This window comes from Anopheles ziemanni, chromosome 3 (assembly GCF_943734765.1).
Source record: "Anopheles ziemanni chromosome 3, idAnoZiCoDA_A2_x.2, whole genome shotgun sequence".
Classification (NCBI taxonomy): Eukaryota; Metazoa; Arthropoda; class Insecta; order Diptera; family Culicidae; genus Anopheles; species Anopheles ziemanni.
This window is the reverse complement of record NC_080706.1, coordinates 76421902-76445993: the sequence shown is the minus strand read 5'-3', so window position 1 is coordinate 76445993 and position 24092 is coordinate 76421902. Positions and strand designations below refer to the sequence as shown.

At 43.3% G+C, this 24092-nt stretch overlaps 7 protein-coding genes across 7 annotated transcripts in view; 3 read left to right on the top strand and 4 right to left on the bottom strand.

Moving 5' to 3' along the window:
* Positions 1–6815: 6815 nt before the first annotated feature.
* LOC131286697 (glyoxalase domain-containing protein 4) lies at positions 6816–7977 on the bottom strand. The gene is made up of 3 exons (XM_058315686.1): positions 7847–7977; positions 7728–7777; positions 6816–7645 (listed from the first exon to the last, which is right to left on the bottom strand). Exons 1-3 carry the CDS (start codon positions 7934–7936, stop codon positions 6904–6906), a joined length of 882 nt encoding a protein of 293 aa, XP_058171669.1. The 5' UTR covers positions 7937–7977; the 3' UTR covers positions 6816–6903.
* A 528-nt stretch (positions 7978–8505) lies between these two features.
* LOC131286157 (proteasome subunit beta type-5) lies at positions 8506–9646 on the top strand. The gene is made up of 3 exons (XM_058315049.1): positions 8506–8722; positions 8792–9184; positions 9250–9646. The coding sequence occupies exons 1-3, from the start codon at positions 8576–8578 to the stop codon at positions 9556–9558; spliced, it is 849 nt and encodes a 282-aa protein (XP_058171032.1). The 5' UTR covers positions 8506–8575; the 3' UTR covers positions 9559–9646.
* A 722-nt stretch (positions 9647–10368) lies between these two features.
* On the top strand, positions 10369–12766 carry LOC131285992 (coatomer subunit delta). The gene is made up of 7 exons (XM_058314847.1): positions 10369–10403; positions 10475–11108; positions 11197–11373; positions 11443–11756; positions 11828–11939; positions 12017–12182; positions 12256–12766. Exons 2-7 carry the CDS (start codon positions 10501–10503, stop codon positions 12382–12384), a joined length of 1506 nt encoding a protein of 501 aa, XP_058170830.1. The 5' UTR covers positions 10369–10403; positions 10475–10500; the 3' UTR covers positions 12385–12766.
* A 474-nt stretch (positions 12767–13240) lies between these two features.
* Positions 13241–15662, top strand: LOC131289683 (mitochondrial DNA helicase). Its single transcript, XM_058318980.1, has 3 exons — positions 13241–13957; positions 14028–14328; positions 14393–15662. Exons 1-3 carry the CDS (start codon positions 13364–13366, stop codon positions 15556–15558), a joined length of 2061 nt encoding a protein of 686 aa, XP_058174963.1. The 5' UTR covers positions 13241–13363; the 3' UTR covers positions 15559–15662.
* A 21-nt stretch (positions 15663–15683) lies between these two features.
* Positions 15684–16141, bottom strand: LOC131289682 (cysteine-rich PDZ-binding protein). The gene is made up of 2 exons (XM_058318979.1): positions 15905–16141; positions 15684–15836 (listed from the first exon to the last, which is right to left on the bottom strand). The coding sequence occupies exons 1-2, from the start codon at positions 16075–16077 to the stop codon at positions 15707–15709; spliced, it is 303 nt and encodes a 100-aa protein (XP_058174962.1). The 5' UTR covers positions 16078–16141; the 3' UTR covers positions 15684–15706.
* Positions 16142–18811: 2670 nt separating this feature from the next.
* LOC131290080 (tubulin alpha-1 chain-like) lies at positions 18812–20278 on the bottom strand. The gene has a single exon (XM_058319464.1). The coding sequence runs from the start codon at positions 20189–20191 to the stop codon at positions 18944–18946; it is 1248 nt and encodes a 415-aa protein (XP_058175447.1). The 5' UTR covers positions 20192–20278; the 3' UTR covers positions 18812–18943.
* A 2716-nt stretch (positions 20279–22994) lies between these two features.
* The window catches only part of LOC131286327 (uncharacterized), a 29686-nt gene continuing 28588 nt past the window's right edge, over positions 22995–24092 (bottom strand). The window contains exon 5 of the mRNA XM_058315265.1: positions 22995–24033. Within this exon, the coding sequence (XP_058171248.1) occupies positions 23856–24033 (178 nt within the window). The 3' untranslated portion in view covers positions 22995–23855. The remainder of the gene's footprint in view (positions 24034–24092) is intronic.

The following is a 24092-nucleotide window of genomic DNA, read 5'->3' as shown; positions in this document are numbered from 1 at the left end:
GTCGTGGCCGGCGCAAGCGACGATAGTTGTCTGTTTTCCAGCTGTGTGTGGTGTTGTGAGTTTGAACATGTTTTTTATTGTATTTAACTTAGGTTTCCCTCCCTCCCTTCTCAATGCCCGTTCGGGCATATTTGTAGTGATACCTGACGCTCTTGAAAATCAATAAATGAAACCCTAGAAGGAATTAACTACTGTGTTCAAAACTATCTTCGTACATATAAATCGTAGCCAACAGTCTACATTTGATAAGTTATTATTTCAGAACTCATCTCCGGTAAATAGAAGCAAATCTTTCCACACATAAGAACAGATTTGAAACATAAAGTGTGTCCTTAAGTAAATTAAGCCAAGGAAAGTGCGCTCTTTGTAGCGCCTCTAGTGGCGCCAGCCGGAAACTAAAAATTTTAGTAGTAACTAATAACGATTCTAGATGTGTACAATTTTGTTTTCACTGAATGCCGTACAATTGAATCGTTTGCACTAGTCATCCGGCCGGTCAAATGCTATCTGCGAATGATAGCGATTGTGATTCGATAGCGATTGTGATTCGATAACGATCAAATGTGTGGAATGATAGCAATTGTGACATTTCGTATCAGGAACCAAGGATTGCGTGCAGGAACCCCGGAATTATTACGAACATACTTTGCTTTTTTTCTGGTCCTTGATTTCTTCTTCTTTTAGACAATTTGTCGATCGTTACTGAAGCCAGGTTCAGAGTCTGGTGGAACAATGTGCGGTGATGTGCGCTGTAGACGAAGATCATCCATTTGTGATTTTTTTTTTGATTGACAAAATTTACCAAATTACTTCCGAATAGACTGCTGTGTTACAAATTGGCAGAAAACAAACTGTAAAATTTGAATTTCTTCGAACCTGTTTTCAAATCTAGTAGCCTTTTATCAGAAAATACTTCGAAAATAGTCTATAAATTAAACGCAAGCAAGCTAGAAGCACAGGATGGAGTGCAGATGCCAAATGTTTCGCTCCGCGGTAAAAGGACTAAAAAAAGCTGTTACTCGTGTGTTTTCTCCTTTTCTTTGCAGGAAGGAACCGGACTGTGAAATCTGCAAAATGGAGGCAGAAGAAAAAGAAAAACTGAAAAAAGTATTCGCAAAATTGAACAAAAAGAAATTTCGATACACGCAAGAACAAAAACAACGCTGGAGAAGATTACAGCCTATTTTATCATCGAAGAACCGCATGGGGACATGGATCAGAAAATACTTCGAAAATAGTCTATAAATTAAACGCCGCAGCAAGCTAGAAGCACAGGATGGAGTGCAGATGCCAAATGTTTCGCTCCGCGGTAAAAGGACTCAAAAGAGCAGTTACTCGTGTGTTTTCTCCTTTCTTTGCAGGAAGGAGCCAGACTGTGTAATCTGCAAAATAGAGGCAGTAGAAAAAGAAAAACTGAAAAAAGTATTCGCAAAATTGAACAAAAAGAAATTTCGATACACGCAAGAACAAAAACAACGCTGGAGAAGATTGCAGCCTATTTTATCATTGAAGAACCGCATGGGACATGGATCAGAAAATACTTCGAAAATAGTCTATAAATTAAACGCCGCAGCAAGCTAGAAGCACAGGATGCAGTGCAAATGCCAAATGTTTCGCTCCGCGGTAAAAGGACCCAAAAGAGCAGTTACTCGTGTGTTTTCTCCTTTCTTTGCAGGAAGGAACCGGACTGTGAAATCTGCAAAATGGAGGCAGAAGAAAGAGAAAAACTGAAAAAAGTATTCGCAAAATTGAACAAAAAGAAATTATAATATAATAATTATAAAGAATACTTTTTTCAGTTTTTCTTTTTCTTCTGCCTCCATTTTGCAGATTTCACAGTCCGGTTCCTTCCTGCAAAGAAAAGGAGAAAACACACGAGTAACAGCTCCTTTGAGTCCTTTTACCGCGGAGCGAAACATTTGGCATCTGCACTCCATCCTGTGCTTCTAGCTTGCTGCGGCGTTTAGTTTATAGACTATTTTCGAAGTATCTTCTGATCCATGTCCCATGCGGTTCTTCAATGATAAAATACGCTGCAATCTTCTCCAGCGTTGTTTTTGTTCTTGCGTGTATCGAAATTTCTTTTTGTTCAATTTTGCGAATACTTTTTTCAGTTTTTCTTTTTTTTCTGCCTCCATTTTGCAGATTTCACAGTCCGGTTCCTTCCTGCAAAGAAAAGGAGAAAACACACGAGTAACAGCTCTTTTGAGTCCTTTTACCGCGGAGCGAAACATTTGGCATCTGCACTCCATCCTGTGCTTCTAGCTTGCTGCGGCGTTTAGTTTATAGACTATTTTCGAAGTATTTTCTGATCCATGTCCCCATGCGGTTCTTCGATGATAATAGGCTGCAATCTTCTCCAGCGTTGTTTTTGTTCTTGCGTGTATCGAAATTTCTTTTTGTTCAATTTTGCGAATACTTTTTTCAGTTTTTCTTTTTTTTCTGCCTCCATTTTGCAGATTTCACAGTCCGGTTCCTTCCTGCAAAGAAAAGGAGAAAACACACGAGTAACTGCTTTTTTTAGTCCTTTTACCGCGGAGCGAAACATTTGGCATCTGCACTCCATCCTGTGCTTCTAGCTTGCTGCGGCGTTTAGTTTATAGACTATTTTCGAAGTATTTTCTGATCCATGTCCCCATGCGGTTCTTCGATGATAAAATAGGCTGCAATCTTCTCCAGTGTTGTTTTTGTTCTTGCGTGTATCGAAATTTCTTTTTGTTCAATTTTGCGAATACTTTTTTCAGTTTTTCTTTTTCTACTGCCTCCATTTTGCAGATTACACACTCTGGCTCCTTCCTGCAAAGAAAGGAGAAAACACACGAGTAACTGCTCTTTTGAGTCCTTTTACCGCGGAGCGAAACATTTGGCATTTGCACTGCATCCTGTGCTTCTAGCTTGCTGCGGCGTTTAATTTATAGACTATTTTCGAAGTATTTTCTGATCCATGTCCCCATGCGGTTCTTCGATGATAAAATAGGCTGCAATCTTCTCCAGTGTTGTTTTTGTTCTTGCGTGTATCGAAATTTCTTTTTGTTCAATTTTGCGAATACTTTTTTCAGTTTTTCTTTTTTTTCTGCCTCCATTTTGCAGATTTCACAGTCCGGTTCCTTCCTGCAAAGAAAAGGAGAAAACACACGAGTAACTGCTTTTTTTAGTCCTTTTACCGCGGAGCGAAACATTTGGCATCTGCACTCCATCCTGTGCTTCTAGCTTGCTGCGGCGTTTAGTTTATAGACTATTTTCGAAGTATTTTCTGATCCATGTCCCCATGCGGTTCTTCGATGATAAAATAGGCTGCAATCTTCTCCAGTGTTGTTTTTGTTCTTACGTGTATCGAAATTTCTTTTTGTTCAATTTTGCGTATACTTTTTTCAGTTTTTCTTTTTCTACTGCCTCCATTTTGCAGATTACACACTCTGGCTCCTTCCTGCAAAGAAAGGAGAAAACACACGAGTAACTGCTCTTTTGAGTCCTTTTACCGCGGAGCGAAACATTTGGCATTTGCACTGCATCCTGTGCTTCTAGCTTGCTGCGGCGTTTAATTTATAGACTATTTTCGAAGTATTTTCTGATCCATGTCCCCATGCGGTTCTTCGATGATAAAATAGGCTGCAATCTTCTCCAGTGTTGTTTTTGTTCTTGCGTGTATCGAAATTTCTTTTTGTTCAATTTTGCGAATACTTTTTTCAGTTTTTCTTTTTCTTCTGCCTCCATTTTGCAGATTTCACAGTCCGGTTCCTTCCTGCAAAGAAAAGGGGAAAACACACGAGTAACTGCTTTTTTGAGTCCTTTTACCGCGGAGCGAAACATTTGGCATCTGCACTCCATCCTGTGCTTCTAGCTTGCAGCGGCGTTTAGTTTATAGACTATTTTCGAAGTATTTTCTGATCCATGTCCCCATGCGGTTCTTCGATGATAAAATAGGCTGCAATCTTCTCCAGTGTTGTTTTTGTTCTTGCGTGTATCGAAATTTCTTTTTGTTCAATTTTGCGAATACTTTTTTCAGTTTTTCTTTTTCTTCTGCCTCCATTTTGCAGATTTCACAGTCCGGTTCCTTCCTGCAAAGAAAAGGAGAAAACACACGAGTAACAGCTCTTTTGAGTCCTTTTACCGCGGAGCGAAACATTTGGCATCTGCACTCCATCCTGTGCTTCTAGCTTGCTGCGGCGTTTAATTTATAGACTATTTTCGAAGTATTTTCTGATCCATGTCCCCATGCGGTTCTTCGATGATAAAATAGGCTGCAATCTTCTCCAGTGTTGTTTTTGTTCTTGCGTGTATCGAAATTTCTGTTTGTTCAATTTTGCGAATACTTTTTTCAGTTTTTCTTTTTTTTCTGCCTCCATTTTGCAGATTTCACAGTCCAGTTCCTTCCTGCAAAGAAAAGGGGAAAACACACGAGTAACTGCTTTTTTGAGTCCTTTTACCGCGGAGCGAAACATTTGGCATCTGCACTCCATCCTGTGCTTCTAGCTTGCTGCGGCGTTTAATTTATAGACTATTTTCGAAGTATTTTCTGATCCATGTCCCCATGCGGTTCTTCGATGATAAAATAGGCTGCAATCTTCTCCAGTGTTGTTTTTGTTCTTGCGTGTATCGAAATTTCTTTTTGTTCAATTTTGCGTATACTTTTTTCAGTTTTTCTTTTTCTACTGCCTCCATTTTGCAGATTACACACTCTGGCTCCTTCCTGCAAAGAAAGGAGAAAACACACGAGTAACTGCTCTTTTGAGTCCTTTTACCGCGGAGCGAAACATTTGGCATTTGCACTGCATCCTGTGCTTCTAGCTTGCTGCGGCGTTTAATTTATAGACTATTTTCGAAGTATTTTCTGATCCATGTCCCCATGCGGTTCTTCGATGATAAAATAGGCTGCAATCTTCTCCAGTGTTGTTTTTGTTCTTGCGTGTATCGAAATTTCTTTTTGTTCAATTTTGCGAATACTTTTTTCAGTTTTTCTTTTTTTTCTGCCTCCATTTTGCAGATTTCACAGTCCAGTTCCTTCCTGCAAAGAAAAGGGGAAAACACACGAGTAACTGCTTTTTTGAGTCCTTTTACCGCGGAGCGAAACATTTGGCATCTGCACTCCATCCTGTGCTTCTAGCTTGCAGCGGCGTTTAGTTTATAGACTATTTTCGAAGTATTTTCTGATCCATGTCCCCATGCGGTTCTTCGATGATAAAATAGGCTGCAATCTTCTCCAGTGTTGTTTTTGTTCTTGCGTGTATCGAAATTTCTTTTTGTTCAATTTTGCGAATACTTTTTTCAGTTTTTCTTTTTCTTCTGCCTCCATTTTGCAGATTTCACAGTCCGGTTCCTTCCTGCAAAGAAAAGGAGAAAACACACGAGTAACAGCTCTTTTGAGTCCTTTTACCGCGGAGCGAAACATTTGGCATCTGCACTCCATCCTGTGCTTCTAGCTTGCTGCGGCGTTTAATTTATAGACTATTTTCGAAGTATTTTCTGATCCATGTCCCCATGCGGTTCTTCGATGATAAAATAGGCTGCAATCTTCTCCAGTGTTGTTTTTGTTCTTGCGTGTATCGAAATTTCTTTTTGTTCAATTTTGCGAATACTTTTTTCAGTTTTTCTTTTTTTTCTGCCTCCATTTTGCAGATTTCACAGTCCAGTTCCTTCCTGCAAAGAAAAGGGGAAAACACACGAGTAACTGCTTTTTTGAGTCCTTTTACCGCGGAGCGAAACATTTGGCATCTGCACTCCATCCTGTGCTTCTAGCTTGCTGCGGCGTTTAATTTATAGACTATTTTCGAAGTATTTTCTGATAAAAGGCTACTAGATTTGAAAACAGGTACGAAGAAATATAAAGTCTCCTGCGTCGTTTTTCCTCTCGCTTGTATCGAAATATCTTGTTATTCAGTTTGTCGTACACTTTTTTAAGCTCTTTTTTTTTCTTCAGCCTCCATTTTGCAGACTCCACAGTTCTGTTGCTTCCTGCCTTCCTTTTGCTTTAGGAATAGATTTTAGATTTAAAAAATACCACACTTGCCGCCAATCATCGAAAAGGACGAAACAGACTACGAACTAAGAAGTATTCTAAATAGGATTGGGGTAATACAGGCGCTACAAGAAATCTTGCCTGGGCGGAGAATGTAACGCGAACTTATTTTATATAAAAAACTTTTTAACATAGGGCATAATTTAAAAAAAAGTTACATAGATAGCTTTCAGACTATTTAAAAGCTATCTATTTAATACTTTTTTAAATTTAATGAATTTTATTGCACGCTTAAATAGCTTCTCTACCTTACCATACCAAGTTTATCGCTATATGGTTGATAAAATGAGTGCAACGATTTCTTTCGTGGGGTTCTCTAAGTGGGCGAAAACTGGCACATTACCCCTTCTTTGGAATGAAAGAAAATTTATAACGTTAAACTTACGATCACAACCGACCACATTACTTGAATTGTGTTTTTATATGTATTTTCACCACATGTTTTATTGAGATTATAGTATCTTGGGAAATTGATTTTTTGATTGATTATAAATTTAATAACAAAAGGCTTTAGTACAGATCCTTGACAACATCAAAATACAGAGTATTTTTTATTTGATTTGATACATCGATCAGCCGATTCCCTTGGAAAGGCAATGTCGTCAATGATAATCACTATTAATTACTCACATAATGTCTACCATTATCATAAGTCTGGAAGCTGCTTGATGATGACAAAAAAAAGGTTGCGTAATAGGGCACAATAAGCATCGTACTTGGCACTTTACTCGTTGTGTGAATCATTCACTGTATAACGATTGCGATAGTGTTCTATCCCTGGTTTGTTTGTTTTTTCACTATGCCTACCGTTTAAGTCAGTTATACTTGATTCGCAGTGGCCCTAGCTGGCCGCCGGAATGTGATGTTTTCTTTTTTTTCATACATTTTCACTTCTCTTGGAACGGATCTTTAGCGATGTACTTGTCCAACGCTTCGTTACTTTCCGGATCCAGTGCCGAAAGGGCAGAGAAGCCTTCCTCATCGACGAAGCAAATCTCGTGGCCGTCCGGATCGGCCAAAATGATCACACGTACCGTTGCCTTTCCGGGTGTGTCGAGGGAAATGAGTGGCGTCAAGATAGTTCCGTTAGCGGCCTGAACCATCTGATCGATTTTGGGTTGTTCATCATACGGCACCGCGAACGCAATTCGTCCATACGCTTTGGCTCGATCGAGTGCCTTACCCTGCTCGAGCTGCGACAGTTCCAGCGCGAACTTTCCGTTGTTAAACGAAAGATCCAGCTGCTTGTCGCTAGTCGATCCAGCATCCAATAGGGGCATGGCGAGCGTATCTGCCCAGTATTGCCGTGATTTCACGATGTCGGTGACGTGTAGAGCGACACGCTGCACCGGATCGGTACCAGCAGCTGGGGTTTCCGCCACGACAAACACACGGTACCCGTCCGGCGAAACGAGAACTGCCTGGTGGCTTCCATCCGTCACCTTTTCCACCGGGTATCCGTGCTTCGCGGCACGATCGATGATGTCCGTTGATTTGATCGTCATGCCGACAAAATCGTTTCCCAGTGCGTACTCCTTCACTCCATAGTTGTACGTCAACTCGATTACGAAATGAGACGATTCCGGTCCATATCCGATCATCGTTTTGCTCCACCGGTTGTCGTACGGACTGATAACGGGAAAACAAGTAACGAAATAAAAACTGGTACCCCTGGAAGCGAGCAGGAAAAGGTAGCTCTCAATCTACAAACCCATTACATGCCGCATCGCAACCTTGCGTAAATTCTTCGTGACGCAGCACCTGTCGTCGAATAGGAAAGTGAACGTTACTTTGTGACCGGGACTCGTTGCGCACTCGAATGCGACCTACCTTCATTCCCAAGATTTCGCGGAAGAAGTGGATGTTCTTAGCGCGATTGCCGATTTTGAACACATAATGCAACGCACGTGCTGAAACCATTTTTGCGCTGTTTACCGAAATGTTTGAGATTACGATAAGATTGCACTTGAAACGGTGTTTGTTTACCACAGAAAGAACGTCGGCAGAACCGCCCGGATCAGTTGTCAACCACAGACTGCAGTTTTCTAGTGATCGGTACGGGATTTTATTCAAGAGATCGACATTATAACCTTTTCATACTGGTTACCATTGGCGACAAAGCGAAGGCACTGGACTGTTAAAATATGGGTTCGGGACCCAGTTTGACAAAATTGTGCCTCATGGTAGTTCGAACCTGGGAGTTTGGGGTTTATCATCCTATTGGAGCCTATTGTCTTCACATCGACTCATTACGTGACTAATTTGACTCACCTCGTGTCTGAATCGGGTCACATAAAATTGAAATATATTCGTATCAAATCAGAATTGAATCAAATCGAGCCCCAAACAAATTAAATCTGATTCAAATGTCGAGCGAATCAAATCTGATCCGAATCCATTAAATAGGAACCAATCCTTTAGAATCCGTCAAGGGATCGAATCCCAGTTCTGCCAACTCTAGCGAATATTGTTTGTCATCATCTAGCATTTCACCGCATACGATCAAGAAGTGTAGCTCGCAATTTAAGTTCAGTTTTCATCGTAAAAAGTGCAGCAAAAATGGCCCTAGCCGAAATTTGTGGTCTTTCTCAGAGCAATGTGTTCGGTGGAGCATCGATGGGCAACGATTTCTTTGCTCGCGACATCATGGTCAACACGCAAAACCTGCAAAATAACATGTCCCTAGCTGTACCTCCGTTTCAAGATGTAAGGTTAAGCTTGCTGTTGGGATGACTTTGTTGTTTTCTATTCTACATCATGAAATTTATTTCTTAGCCGGCTTTGAATTTGGCTAAACTTCAAGCCGCTGGTGAATCGAGCGGAATCAAGATGGAATTTGATCACGGCACAACCACCCTCGGCTTCCGGTTCCAGGGTGGTGTTATTCTGGCGGTCGATTCCCGTGCCACCGGTGGGCAGTTCATTGGCTCGCAGACCATGAAGAAGATTGTAGAAATCAACGACTACCTGCTCGGTACGCTGGCTGGCGGTGCGGCCGATTGCGTCTACTGGGACCGTGTGCTGGCCAAGGAGTGCCGTATCTATGAGCTGCGCAACAAGGAACGAATTTCCGTGGCTGCTGCCAGCAAAATTATGTCCAACATCGTGTACTACTACAAGGGGATGGGACTGAGCATGGGCATGATGTTGGCCGGATACGACAAACGAGTGAGTTCATCGGACCCTTTTGTTCTAATGGGCAATTTTTCTGAAGAGTTTGTTTTACATTTTAGGGCCCTCAGCTGTACTACATCGATTCGGAAGGAACGCGCACTCCCGGCAAGGTGTTTTCAGTCGGAAGTGGGTCCATTTACGCCTATGGAGTGCTCGACTCTGGCTACCACTGGGATCTTACGGACGAAGAAGCACAGGATCTGGGCAGACGTGCGATTTACCACGCGACACACCGTGACGCCTATTCCGGTGGTATCGTGCGTGTGTACCACATCAAACCATCCGGATGGGTGAACATCTCGAACCAGGATTGCATGGATTTACACTTCAAGTTCCAGGAGGAGAAAAACAAGAAGTTTGGCGAATAAGTGTAGCGGTTTCAGTTGTGTTTAATACTTGAAGAATACTTGGAGAATAAATTTCGGTCTAAGGACAATTCTATCTAATTTCAGTAGACATTTTTTCAATCAGTTTTTTTTATTTCTACTTGCACGGTGCGTACCGTATTGTATACATGTATACCATCTATAAAATATATTAGGTCGATTTAATATTAAGCGCGTAAATTCCTTATTTTGATTGAGTAGTGGAATAAATATGATTTATGGAATGTTGAAAACATTTTGTTCCCGGGGTAGTTGCCAATTACAACGGTGAAAGTAAATAGCAAAATTTTGGCTTAAAAGATATGTTTTTAAAGTTGTGGAAACAGGTCTTCACTTTGGTCAATGTTGTCATTTAAATGTCAAACGTTGTCTAGCTGTCGTAAATTCCTTCTGACTAGTCGGTGTATCTATTTGGCGACAAGATCTGCACTAATAATTCGTTGTTAAAATCCGTACGTGGGTGGAATTTGCACTTTAATTCTTTAAACAGATGTTCTGCATACATTTGGCGTTCCACTGAGTGTTGTGAGGTTGCATTACGTGTCGGAAATAAGGCAAATCCAATCCCTTTCGCATTGGAAGCAGTAGGAAGGCAACGAAACGTCACTAGCTCACACGTCAGCCGGAATCCGTCTCGCGATTTGTGATCCAACAAAACGTTTCTATTGGAATCGTTTGTTTTCGTATTTATTCAGTAAAAGTGTGCTGATTAAGAAAAATGGTACTGTGATAAATGTAACGATTGTTGAATATACGATTGATTGAATCCGTTAACCTATAATTACAGGTATTAATAGCGGCTGCAGTGTGTACAAAAGCTGGGAAAAGTATGTATCAAAGTGAAGGGATCAAAGGCATTGGCCACATTTTATAATAACAAAAACATCTTCTCGCACAGCCATCGTTTCCCGGCAGTTTGTTGAAATGACCAAAGCCAGAATCGAGGGTTTGCTGGCGGCATTTCCAAAGTTGATGACGTCCGGAAAGCAGCACACTTTCGTCGAAACGGACTCCGTCCGGTACGTGTACCAACCGATGGAGAAACTGTACATGCTGCTGATCACCACGAAAGCCAGTAACATTCTGGAGGATCTGGAGACGTTGCGTCTGTTCTCGAAGGTGATTCCCGAGTACTGCCGCTCGCTGGAGGAGAAGGAAATCATCGAGAATGCGTTCGATTTGATCTTTGCGTTCGACGAAATCGTGGCGCTCGGTTACCGCGAGAGCGTGAATTTGGCCCAAATCAAGACGTTCGTCGAGATGGATTCGCACGAGGAGAAAGTGTATCAGGCAGTTCGGCAAACGCAAGAGCGCGAAGCCAAGCAGAAGATGCGCGAACGGGCGAAGGAACTGCAGCGTCAGCGCATGGAGCAGAAAAAGTCTGGCCTGGGAGGGCGCAGTGGAGGAAGCGGGCCGGAAGGTTTCGGCAATCGGCCAATCGGCGGAGGCAGTTTCCCGAACGATAGTATTTCATCATCTAGCACACCGTTGGTTACCATTGGGGAGCTTAGCAAACCTGCTCCGGCCGCTGCGTAAGTTCCTTAACGATCTGGAAAAAGTAACGAAGTAGGCCAGATTGGCGACAGAAAAGTAAACCCATTCTCTTGTTTTTTGTTCTAGGAAACCAAGTGCGCCACGAAATGCTCTCAAGCTTGGCGGCAAGTCTCGCGATGCTGACACGTTCGTCGATCAGTTGAAAAACGAGGGCGAGAAGGTTGTTTCGACACCGCTTCCAGCTGCGGCTGCATCTTCTGCCGTTGCTAAGGCGAAACCAGCGTCCGATGTGGTGATGGACGAGTAAGAAGAGCAAATACGATGCCTGAAATCAAACCGGAACCGTCAATCATGTATTTCTTGCACTTACAGTGTCCACTTGCGCATGGAGGACAAGGTTGTGATCCGTGTTGGGCGCGACGGCGGATTGCAGACGTTCGAGTTGTCCGGGTTGCTGTCATTGCGAATTTCAAACGAAAAGTATGGTCGTATCAAGGTGCATCTGGACAATGCCGATCAGCGGGGCATTCAGCTGCAGACGCACCCGAATGTGGACAAGGAGCTGTTCCGCAGCGCGAATCAGATTGGTCTGAAAAACCCGGCTAAACCGTTCCCTTTGAACACGGACGTTGGTGTGTTGAAGTGGCGCTACCAGACGCAGGATGAATCTGCCGTTCCGTTGACGAGTAAGTAGACGGCGATTCTGATAACTTTATTTTAGAGTTGGCTGTAATTATCTGTTTTATTCATCCCACAGTTAATTGCTGGCCATCTGAAAATGCCGAAGGTGGATGCGATGTGAATATTGAATATGAGCTGGAGCATACACGATTGGAGCTGCAAGATGTTTGCATAACGATTCCATTACCGTAAGTAACATTCATTGTTTGAAAGAGAAGGTATCACAAGCGTTCCATCGGTTTACGTTTCCTCCTTTGTTTTACAGAATGGGTATTACTCCATCGATTGCCGAGTGCGATGGCGAATACAATCACGATTCGCGTAAAAATCTACTTCAATGGACGTTGCCGGTCATTGACGCTTCAAGTAAACAAGGTTCAATGGAATTCAGCGTACCAAACTCCATTCCAGGAGATTTCTTCCCGTTAGACGTAAGAACCACTTTCAACCTGGATCGTGTTGAATTAAATAATCAATACTATACTCCTTTCCCGTATTACACAGGTTACATTCTCATCGAAAATTCCCTACGCCGAACTGGCCCCTGCCAAGGTGGTCCTTGTCGATGGTGATGTCGATGTAAAGTTCTCCGCCGAGACGGTGTTCTACACGGACAAGTTTGAGATAGTGTAAACATATGATAGGTTCCACTCTATTTGCTCCCAAACACGTGCATTAGAGAGTCAACGGGGAGCATTACGTTAAAATATATAAACTATATTTCTGCTTATATTTGATGCCGCAATTCCACAGCGCACGCGAGAAGGGGAGTAGTGGTTTTATAGAAAAGGAAGCAAATGTTAGCTCACTAGTAGTGTATCTTTCGTTCGCTTCGATGTTGATTATATTATTCTTTCCCTCGCCGCTCGGCTCTATATTTCCCTTTTTAAATGCTTTCCCTTTTCGGTGTCAATTTTATTTTACAATCAATCCAATATGTTGTCCACTCTATAGTGGAAACGCATTCTGTATAAGCAAAGCTGTAAGAAGGCAAATATATGAATATTGATACGAGTATGCAAAAAAAATCTAAACAATGATTAATAATAACAACGTCTACAATTAGTGTCTGGTGTTCGAAGTTCGCGTTTTCGGGATGAAAGAAGCACAATTGCCCCACTTTTTTACTTTTTTACATACGTTTTAAAACCCTTTTTACTGATCCAACCAAGACTATGTAATACTGTATCTAAACTCGACATGTTAAGCATATTGTACCAAATAATTTATTCCATCAGATTCCTACAATATTGTACTTTTTTTTCAAACAATTGCGACAGTTCAAGATGCGAATGAAACTCGAACCATACACTATAAATGCGCCGTGGTTCCGAGGAATGATGAATTTATGACGTTACCTTGTTTTCACACACTTTGGGCAAACTGCGCAAAATGTAAACAAAAACATAACCCTCCATCGCACACCGGCAAGAGAAGGGGTTCCTTCCCGCCTTCTATTACGCCACAAGAATTCCAGCGTTTGGCAGGATGTTGAGGCGCGCGTCGTAGTTTAGGGAACATTGTGAAATAAACTGAAACTGAAAGTTGTTTGTGATAAAAAGTTTATTTGCTAGGTTTTTTTTCTCTCGGCAGTTTGTTATGCCTATAAGTGATGTTTGCTAAGCGTCTGATTTTATCCTACACGAAAGCGGTCCATCGGTTGAATCGATTATCAAATGGCGGAGGAAAAAACAGCTCCGAATATGAGTTTGCTGCATCCTGTAGCTTCCTTTTACGGCGTCCATATAGCTTGGACGCAAACAATCCAAAAGACGACGGCCAAAAGCCGGTGACGGTGTCGCTGTATCAAATGCGAAAGACTATCAAAACTTCCAGCCTAGGGGAGAGTGTCGAAGGAGCCACCTGCATTCAAACGTTCTGCCCCGTGTGTCATACGGTGCCTGGAGCGTCAGAACCAACAGGAACTGATAGTTCCTCGACGACACCCACACGTATATACGTTAATAAAACGACGGGAAATTTTACCTGCTCCACGTGCCAGTACCTGGGCCGTTGGGACCATATAGAAAAGTTTTTCCTCCCACACAATCGGTCCATGAAAACTGTGCAGGAATTGCGTAAGCAGAGAGATGCCTTTTTGGAGTTGAAAAAGGAACAAATTGGCGTCTTGCATCTGCTTCCGCATGATTCGGTGCCGTTGGACTTGGAAGGTGCAAAGGAGGCTATACGGCAGTTGCAGTTGGAGGTCAGTTTGGTATATCTTGATACGTTGAAGATGAAGGAAAAATTAACATACTTTGCTATCACAACCGTAGAATATACTCCCAGAAGCACTAGTCACTGTTAAGGCGCATTGGAACGAGCGACGGAAAGAACTCTCCATACCACTGCTGGACGTAGAGGAGCGACCAACCGGTTACAAAACGCTTCACGTCGGTCCCGACGGAGAGATCTGTGAGCGTACGGTACCGGAAGCAAATGCCAGCGGTTTAATTTATCTGCGTTGCTCTTCGGCCGGGGTATTAACCAAAGTGAAAGATCACCAAAGCCAAACGAATGCCATTTTAGTGCTTAACGTGCTCGATCTCCTTGCACTGGGAAGTGTAAAGCAAAATGGTAACAATTGCGAATCAAACTAGTAATGGCAAATTAGGTTTAACCAATATTTCCCTGATCGTAGCAACCGCCGTTTGTCTTCCTCATGGATTGAAAAATCTACCTCAACAGTGCCTGCCTGGATTGGAGCGATTCCAGCGGTTAACGCTGTGGTTTAACTACGACACCGCCGGTTGGGATACGGCCCGAAACTACGCCAAAAAACTCGACGAAAGGCGGTGTCTTTTTGTGCGTCCCACCGATCAACATCCCACCCCGTATAAAGCTCTACTCGAGGGAAACATCGAACCACGGACAATCCTGACGAAAGCACAACCCATTCTTCATCAGTCCATCACAACGTTCCGCTCCCTCCGTCAGGACGTGCTGAGTGATCTACAGAATATCGATAAAGTGCAGGGCGTCAAGTGGAAACGCTACCCAACGCTAAACAAGTTGCTCAAGGGTCATCGGAAGGGTGAACTGACCGTCCTCACGGGTCCAACCGGCTGCGGCAAGACGACCTTTATGTCGGACTACTCGCTCGATTTGGCCCAGCAAGGTGTATCGACGCTGTGGGGGTCGTTCGAGATCCGCAACACTCGCCTAGCGGTCACGCTACTGCGGCAAATGGTCGGCCGACCGCTCGATGAGAACTTGAGTGAGTTTGAGCAGTGGGCGGACGCGTTCGAACAGTTGCCGATCTACTTCATGACGTTCCACGGGCAGCAACCGATCAGGCTGGTGATGGAAGCGATCGAGCACGCGCAGTACGTACACGATATCCAGCACGTCATCATCGACAATCTGCAGTTCATGATGGGCGTGCAGGAGGACACGAAACACCTCGATCGCTACTGGAAGCAGGACGCCATCATAGCGTCTTTCCGGACGTTTGCCACCAAGCGCAACTGCCACGTGACGCTGGTGATTCATCCACGTAAGGAGCGCGATACGGACGAGCTGACGACGAGCTCGATCTTTGGTGGTGCGAAAGCATCCCAGGAAGCGGACAATGTATTGATCATACAGGACAAACGGCTAACATCGGTGCGGGGAAAGAAGTACCTTCAGGTTGCGAAAAACCGATATAGTGGCGATCTAGGAATAATGCCATTGGACTTTGATAAGGCGAGTCTCAGCTACGCCCAGCGTAAAAAGAAACCGGACGGAAGCACCGACGATGGTGTGAATGTGGAGGGACCGAATGGAAACCCGGCTGAGCGGATAGTTCGGAGAACATTGTTTTAAGGAAAACAAAACAGAAAACCACAAATGTGTACAGTTAAAAATGGTTCTTACGCAAAGAAACAGCCTTTAATCTACCGTCGAGAAATTCGGAGTAAAGTGAGTCAAAAATAAATTGGGAGGCGTATTGAAGAGTGCAATGGGGTAAATTTTAGGCAGAAGATTGTCGATAGCTCTTCACGTCTAGCAACTTCTTGCCGCACATGGCACAGATTCCTTTTTTGTACGCACACTGCTGGCAATAGTGCGATCCGGCTTGATGAATTTTCTGTTTGCATATTCTGCAATGAATGAAAAAATTGGTTAAACATGCTGATAAGCGGAGAAGCGTTATTTTCCAGCTTTTTACCGGCACGGTGCGAAATTTCCTGCGATCGGATTGTACCGCGCTTTCGAGCTGGTGAGTGCTTTGTTTTCGTTGATTTTCCTACCGCCACCTTCGGTTGTGTTTCGGGCGCCTGCTTTCCATGGGTCGGGTGTAATGACCTTTCCTAACTTTTTCTCACACTTTTCACAAACCATTGGGCCAGTACTTTTGCTTTCTGTGGTGTTCTGTGTCCAAAACTGCCGTATTTACGCTTCTTTTTTTATTTTGGCGAACAAATGACTCTGTTTTGTACCCCGCGTCCACACGGCATCGTAGCGTAGCGATTTTGGCACTCCGTCGTAGTGTCAACTATTTTTTATGGCCGTGGCTAAGGCCTCTCGACCAGCATTTACACTACGACGGAGTGTCAAAATCGCTACGCTACGATGCCATGTGGACGCGGGGGTATACAAACACCGAGTGACAGTTAGAATGACATTTGGCTCTAGTATACCTTGTGGCATTTTTACACGAAGCCAAAAAAGATCGTATAATATCAAGATTACTAAACACTAGACAGGTTGCGACAAGCAGAACATTTTTACCGGTTGACGATAAAAAAATGAAAGAAAAATTTGACAAACAAGTTGGAATGGTTTGTTGCGCTGCTATTTTCAATCAAAGAAGGCTTTAATCAGATTATTAAAGTTAGCGGAGGGACATATTCACAGTTCCACGAGAGCAGGCGTTAAGAGAACTCGAAATCTATTGAACACTATCTTTGAGTACCGGTGTGCCTGTAGCCGGGCTAAATCCTCGATAAACTTCGTAAACGATTTTTACTGGGGACGTACAAATGGATAAAATTCATATCATTCTTCAAGATCAACTCATTGTACACATTGGGTTCTTCCTCCGATTCTACGATTTAGAGAAATGTTGTTTCTCACATCTTACGCATATCACAACCTATACGGCCATGGTCCAAGCAAACCAAAAGAATATTAAAAGAGAAGCATTTTTATGCGAGCCACTAAATAATCTCCATCGTTCCTGCAAACCGCAACAACACCACCGTTATTTTGACAGACAAATTGTAAACAAGATATTCAAAATGGTTCCGAGCAAAACTGCTCTGTCGCAACCTGTTTAGTGTTTAGTAACCTTGGTATAATATACAGATTTCTTTTTCATTTTCTGAAGAAAGTGGTTCTTTTTTAACACCGAAAATGATTTTTTCCACAATATGCTTATCAAAAATTTACGTTTAAAAATTAATAAGTCGTTTTAAATCACAAAAACTGCACTGTTGAGTTTTGTTTGGAGCTTGTAAACCTAGAATACCAACTTGAAGAGTCTTGTCGCCTGTACAGTATTTTTTTTTGTTCCGTTGGTGTCGAGGAGCAAATTTGGAGGGTTGAGCGGTGGAGTTTTTCACTGTTCTTGTATACTGTGCATTCTACCATGGTTTCTATTTTTAAAAGCAACACAAACGCAGTATAGCGCATACTGCTGACAGTAAAGACTTATGTTGCACATGCATTTAGGGTGCATCTGTTTAATTATATTCTCTATGCAGCAGAATCATCCCCAGACTCGGGTCTTTTCTAAATATAGGAAACCAAAAATACCCTAAATGGATCCAACTCCCTGGCGTTAATTTTGTAGCGCTAACGCATAGCTTTGGTTCCGGGGTTTGCACTCGCAGGAAAAGAAATACATAGGATCGCTCCAAATCCTACACGCATCCCACGATCCGGGGCAAAATCTCAACGCCATTAGGACCGAACGCATGAATAAACTCCATGTGTAGGTTGAAAACGTGAACGTTCCTCCGTGCATGGCATTCTCAGTGTGGTATGTGATCTCCCACGAATGCTTGTAGTCTCCAAGAGGCACCACCAGGTCAGTCAACAACTCGTTACGACGCCAACGTGCCTCTTTCTACATCTCTTCAGTTATCTTTTTCCTTTTTCGTGGGCGCGAACGAAAAGTGAATACGCTTCGCTCAATCGCTTCCATCAACAGCGCGTTATTGGACCTGTTCGAAATCGGAAAAGGAAATCGCTCGCAGGAAACCCTGCAAGCCATCTGTTACTGTTTGGTGATATTTTTTGTCAAATTTAACTGCAAAACTGAACCAAGGGCATTGGCCCGGAATTGATCAAACAAAAATACCACGGTTCTTCCCTTATTACATCAACATCCTTAAATGTTCCCCCTTTTTTCCAAAGCCATTCCAAACCGGCGCCAAACAAGCACAGGAAACGGGTGTTGTCATATCAGACCACTTTTTTGGTTTGCTTTCCATGGGGCGCGGGGGAGAAGAATTATGGTTTCACCCTGAATTTGCGTGCGGCTAATTGAAAAAAAAAAACATTGGAGACACACGGTGTGTCAAGAGACCAACTCCCAAAATCAAGCAGCTACGTGTCATGCCATGCGCCACTATCGATCGCTAGTTTCATTTTTTTTTTGTACAAAAAAAAACATAAATATGGCCCGGAAAATGGAACATGCATCATATCGTTTGAGTTTTATATTTTTTTAAGCGACCGAGTGTCGCATTGAAGTTCCAGACGTTGCGACGCTTACGTCATCTCAACGACAGCGTGGAACCTGTCTGGATCGTCTTTTTATGGGCAAAGTCTTCAGTCAGTGCAATTGAATAATTCCGTACCATGATTTCACTCCTTGGGCCTAAGCGTAGGCGTCGACGTACTGGCTCTGTAGGTTTCGACCTCTTTTACCTTCCACGGCTTAATTAAGTGCGGGGTGAGAAGTTGAACGACATCTGTGTTCGAAAGTAGATCTCCCATAACTAAACGACCATGAGAATAACCCACCTATAGCTTTAGGAAAACAACCCACACGCAATGAGACTACTCGACTCGTAAGATTTCTGCTCTGTTATGCTTGTTTCAAATAATGCTTCCGCTTTATTACGCGAACAAAATAAGTTAGATTAAAATGCACATCAACTTCTGGGGATTTTGAATTTGTGCTTCAAAATGGAGAATACCGGCATTTCGTCGTGGGAGGCTTTTGGGGGTTCGCGGAGTGGAGCTCTGAGTTTCACCTCTAGTACTCCTCGGCTCCCTCGCCCTCACCCTCACCCGAGTCCATGCCGACCTCCTCGTAGTCCTTCTCGAGCGCGGCCAAATCCTCGCGAGCCTCGGAGAACTCGCCCTCCTCCATACCCTCGCCGACGTACCAGTGCACGAAGGCGCGCTTGGCGTACATCAGATCGAACTTGTGGTCCAGACGGGCCCACGCCTCGGCGATGGCCGTCGTGTTCGACAGCATGCACACGGCACGCTGCACCTTGGCCAGATCGCCGCCCGGCACGACCGTCGGCGGCTGGTAGTTGATGCCCACCTTGAAGCCGGTCGGACACCAGTCGACGAACTGGATCGTGCGCTTGGTCTTGATGGTGGCGATGGCGGCGTTGACGTCCTTCGGCACCACATCGCCGCGGTACAGCATGCAGCACGCCATGTACTTGCCGTGGCGCGGGTCACACTTGACCATCTGGTTGGCCGGCTCGAAGCAGGCGTTGGTGATCTCCGCCACCGACAGCTGCTCGTGGTACGCCTTCTCGGCCGAGATGACGGGCGCGTAGGTGACCAGCGGGAAGTGGATACGTGGGTACGGCACCAAGTTCGTCTGGAACTCGGTCAGATCGACGTTCAGGGCACCGTCGAAGCGCAGCGAGGCCGTAATGGACGACACGATCTGGCCGATCAGACGGTTCAGGTTGGTGTAGGTCGGACGCTCGATGTCCAGGTTGCGCCGGCAGATGTCGTAGATGGCCTCGTTGTCGACCATGAACGCGCAGTCCGAGTGCTCCAGGGTGGTGTGCGTGGTCAGGATGGAGTTGTACGGCTCGACCACCGCCGTCGACACCTGCGGCGCCGGGTAGATGGCGAACTCCAGCTTCGACTTCTTGCCGTAGTCGACCGAGAGGCGCTCCATCAGCAGCGAGGTGAAGCCGGATCCGGTGCCGCCACCGAACGAGTGGAAGATCAGGAAGCCCTGCAGCCCGGTGCACTGGTCGGCCAGCTTGCGGATGCGGTCCAGCACCAGGTCGACGATCTCCTTGCCGATGGTGTAGTGGCCACGGGCGTAGTTGTTCGCCGCGTCCTCCTTGCCGGTGATGAGCTGCTCCGGGTGGAACAGCTGGCGGTAGGTGCCGGTGCGCACCTCATCCACCACCGTCGGTTCCAGGTCGACAAAGACGGCGCGCGGCACGTGCTTGCCAGCTCCCGTCTCCGAGAAGAAGGTGTTGAACGAGTCATCGCCACCGCCGATGGTCTTGTCCGACGGCATCTGACCGTCCGGTTGGATGCCATGCTCCAGGCAGTACAACTCCCAGCAGGCGTTACCGATCTGGACACCGGCCTGGCCAACATGTACGGAAATACACTCACGCTGGCGGAAGAAGGGAGGAAAACACAATACATTAGGTGGAGAAAGGTAAGTGACGGTGTCTGCCTCATTCATGAAAGTTTCTTTTCCCTAACCTCAATGTGGAATGAAGTGGAACGGAAATGGAATGTCGAGAAACTGGAGGTGAAAGGCAGTGAGGAAAATGCCAAAAAAAACCCTCTATTTTATCTCTTTCTTTTAACAATTCCAATGGAGGGAATGGAATTGGAAAATTAAATAACGCTACTTTCTCCAAGTCAGCTTTTACGTGCTTGGATTGCTTGCGTAGCAAACGTTGGGAAGATTTTGAAGCACCGGAAATTGGTACATATGAAAAGCGACGAAATCATATTTTTGAGACTGGTTGATTTTGTTGAGGTATTTAAGTGCATTACTGGTGACCGGAAAATAGGTTCAGTATTTTTATTAGTTGTATAGTTTTCCATTTTATTACAATGTTCTTTTCAAGAAAGATCTCTTGGACAATGTGGGAACAAAGTAGACTTTGTAAATAACCATTCAACAGAGTTCAACAATTCCAAAACCCAGGGATGCAATAAAAACGCGAAGAAATAGTTGGAACACGATCCAATCGAGGGGCAGATGACACGTCACCGAAATATTGCACATCTGCCCTCAAACCGTAAAAGGGTCCCGAAGGTCCCACAGGGAAAACCGGTTCTTCCTCGTTCGGAAAACGGATTCTTTACCGACTTGGCTAAAGATTTTCACACAAACTGCACAATAACACTCGACAGCTCGACTTACCATGATGAAGATGAGGTGGTTTTTGGGCTGATGCACAAAGTTTAAAACTGAGCAGAAAATGTGTTCACTTGGCGAACGGTGACGGGTCCACGCGCTTGGGAGTAGCTTGCAAGGTTGCTTTCCAAACTGAGACTATGCTGCAGACGGGCGTCTCCGTCCGTATTTATGCGTTTTCGCCTTGCCGGCTTGCTGCGGTAGTGGGGAAAAATCAGACGATGAATATACAGTTACGCGCAGCCGCCATGGCAACGTTTCCACTGGAACGGGACCGGAGTAGGGTGCCATGGGGCAAAGTGCGACGGATGAGAATTTGAAATTGTTTTTTTAAGACAGATAAAACATTTAGAAACACGAAACAATATTAAATCTAGACTAGCCTTTTAGCAATTGTTTAAAAAACAATTAGTCATTTTTAGAGTTAACCTCTTCACAGTTTCAGTGTTTTTTGAGATTTTTTGTGATTTAGATCAATATTGTGTTAAATTTTGTTTAATTTCATCGATTAGTATCGCATAAATGAGTCAAAATGTACAAACATGTAATGACGTGTTTTTGAAGCAGGTGCACTTAGAATTATTATTAATTAATTAAAACATTAACTGGTTAACTGGTTAAACATAACTTACATTTACCATATGGCATTGTTTGAAATTTTGACAAGGAAACGTGAAAATCCCCAAATGAAACGAGCCGTATGATATTTGAATTGTGTTGAATTTGGTTTTATTTTGCATCTGGCCTTACTAAATTCGTGGCAGTCTGCTTCGCTTCGTCGGCGTTGCTGACTGATGCGGTATGCTGCTCTCGTTGAACTCAGCAGCATTTAATGCTCAATCAAGCGTTGCTCCCCTGAGGAAAGCATTTCTCCTCCAGAGGAAGTTACCGCAACGAATGAGAGAAAAATTATTCTGTTTTCTCCATTCGATGGGATTTTCCTATTACATATCTCCTTTTTGAACAGTTCGTCAAAAAGCTAAAAATATTACGTTTTATGTAAAAAAATATGAAGCTTAGTTCAGATATCTTTCTCATTATTTAAATAAACAAAACTCACCAAATTTCCGTCATATAACATTCAGCACTTTCTCTTTTTCTCTTGTTTTCTCTTGTCTCAGAGATTTTCAGATCCTCACTGCATTTAATACAGGTTGATTATGGTTGTATACAGGTTGATTATTTTTTAGACATAAGCATGGTAAAAAGCAGGCAACAACTGCATCGGAACTTGTTTCTCCTGTACAGGATGTACGTTTTCTAACGTTTTCTTTCAAATTCTACCGTGTTTTTCAAATTTTACCGTTTATCTTATTTCCGGGGATCCGTGACAGCCGAGCGGTAGCGCCGGTTAGAAAATCGGGCTGACCCCAACCGAGAACGGATCCTCTCCTGTATGAGAGGACTTACTATACGTACACATAGGGTAAAAAAGTCTCGTAACCCCTGAACGGGCAGGCATGACCAACAAGGTCGTTACGCCAAGAGAAGATCTTTTTAGAATTTGATGTTTTAAATTAATATACATTGAATTATGTTGTACTTTTCAGAAAGAGTATTTTCATATCCAAAAATATTATAGTTTTCATTAAAAGATTAATCATTTTTAAAGAACAGTTTTTGAGATTGAATTCTAGGAATATATTTAAAAAAATACAACATCCGATTCATACCTCAAAGCAAACAACATACCAAAATTATTTATTGTTAAGAACATCTTCAACATTCAAAAAAATTCACCGTTCGGGTCTATTTTGTAGATATAAGTTTTATTTCATTTTGACGAAAATGACGTTGAAACTTGCTTGTGATATATATTTTATTATTATTATTTGTAATTCCTTAAAAAGAAGGGGTTTTTATCAGTTTTATTGAGCACAGTCCATGAATACCTCGCCAAAAATAAAAATAGAGAAAACACATAAATACATCTGATCGGCTGATATCGATTTATTTTTAAACGTTCGTATGTTTATGTTATAAAACGTTTCATAAATGTATATAATATGTATATAATACAAGCGGCTATCCACTATATCGTACGTTTAACTTTAACTTATTAGATGTGTTGATAGGCGCGACTTGGTGGTTTTCAACTTCCGGTATACGATAGGACGCGGCGCACCATAAATAAATCCTCCATTGGTTTATATTTTAACAGTAATAACAATTTGAGCGGATTTTAGGATGTCTGAGTAAGACGTATTGATCGTGGACATTTTTTGATCACGGGCATCAAGAAAAAGTTATACAATGTTTGTTGATCATCATGCAAAATTTTCTTTGTGTTTTTTTCTTTAATCACATTGGTATAATTTTTCCTTGTCTTTGAAGTGATTTTGTAAAACAAGAAGGATCTATTCTCGATGAAGAAAAATATAGGCAAATTAAATAATGGGTGCTCTTCACACTGCTTAGATTAATTAACCGCCCTCTAGGCCTCACGCGATGATGCGATGCAATTGGAAACTATTACAGTAAAACCAATAAATAAGACACAAAAAAGCCAAAACTCAAACAAAATAGGTGGCAAGAATAGAAAAAGGAAATCAGAAAAAGATGGTGATAGAAAAAATAATAAAATTATATAAAAGAGCATTCTACATCGAAAGTGCATCTTCACGTTGAAAGAAAATCAAACAAGAAAAATCACACTCGCTAAGTTAACACAATCGGTGAAGATTAGTTTTCCACATTTTCCCCTCTTCACAACCCTCTTGCGCCCCATTTTCCCCCTTGTTCGCCAGTTTTGCTCCAGAACTTCAGTCGGTTTTCCTTTCCTGCACCATTTGTTTCGCGCACTTTATCGCTGCTGCTTCTGCTGGATGAGACTTTCCCATTGGGCGATCAGTTTGTGCGACGAGGGCGCCTCCTCCGGGTCGAGATCGCACAGCTGGGCGAGGGACATGGCCGGTCGCATACCGCCTCCGCATCCGTTACCAATCCTCGTGCGGCTTTCGAACAGTGGCGAAGGTGTTTCCCTACGGCGATGCAAAATGACGGATCAAATGAGGTGATTTACGCTTGGTGGAAGTTGTGT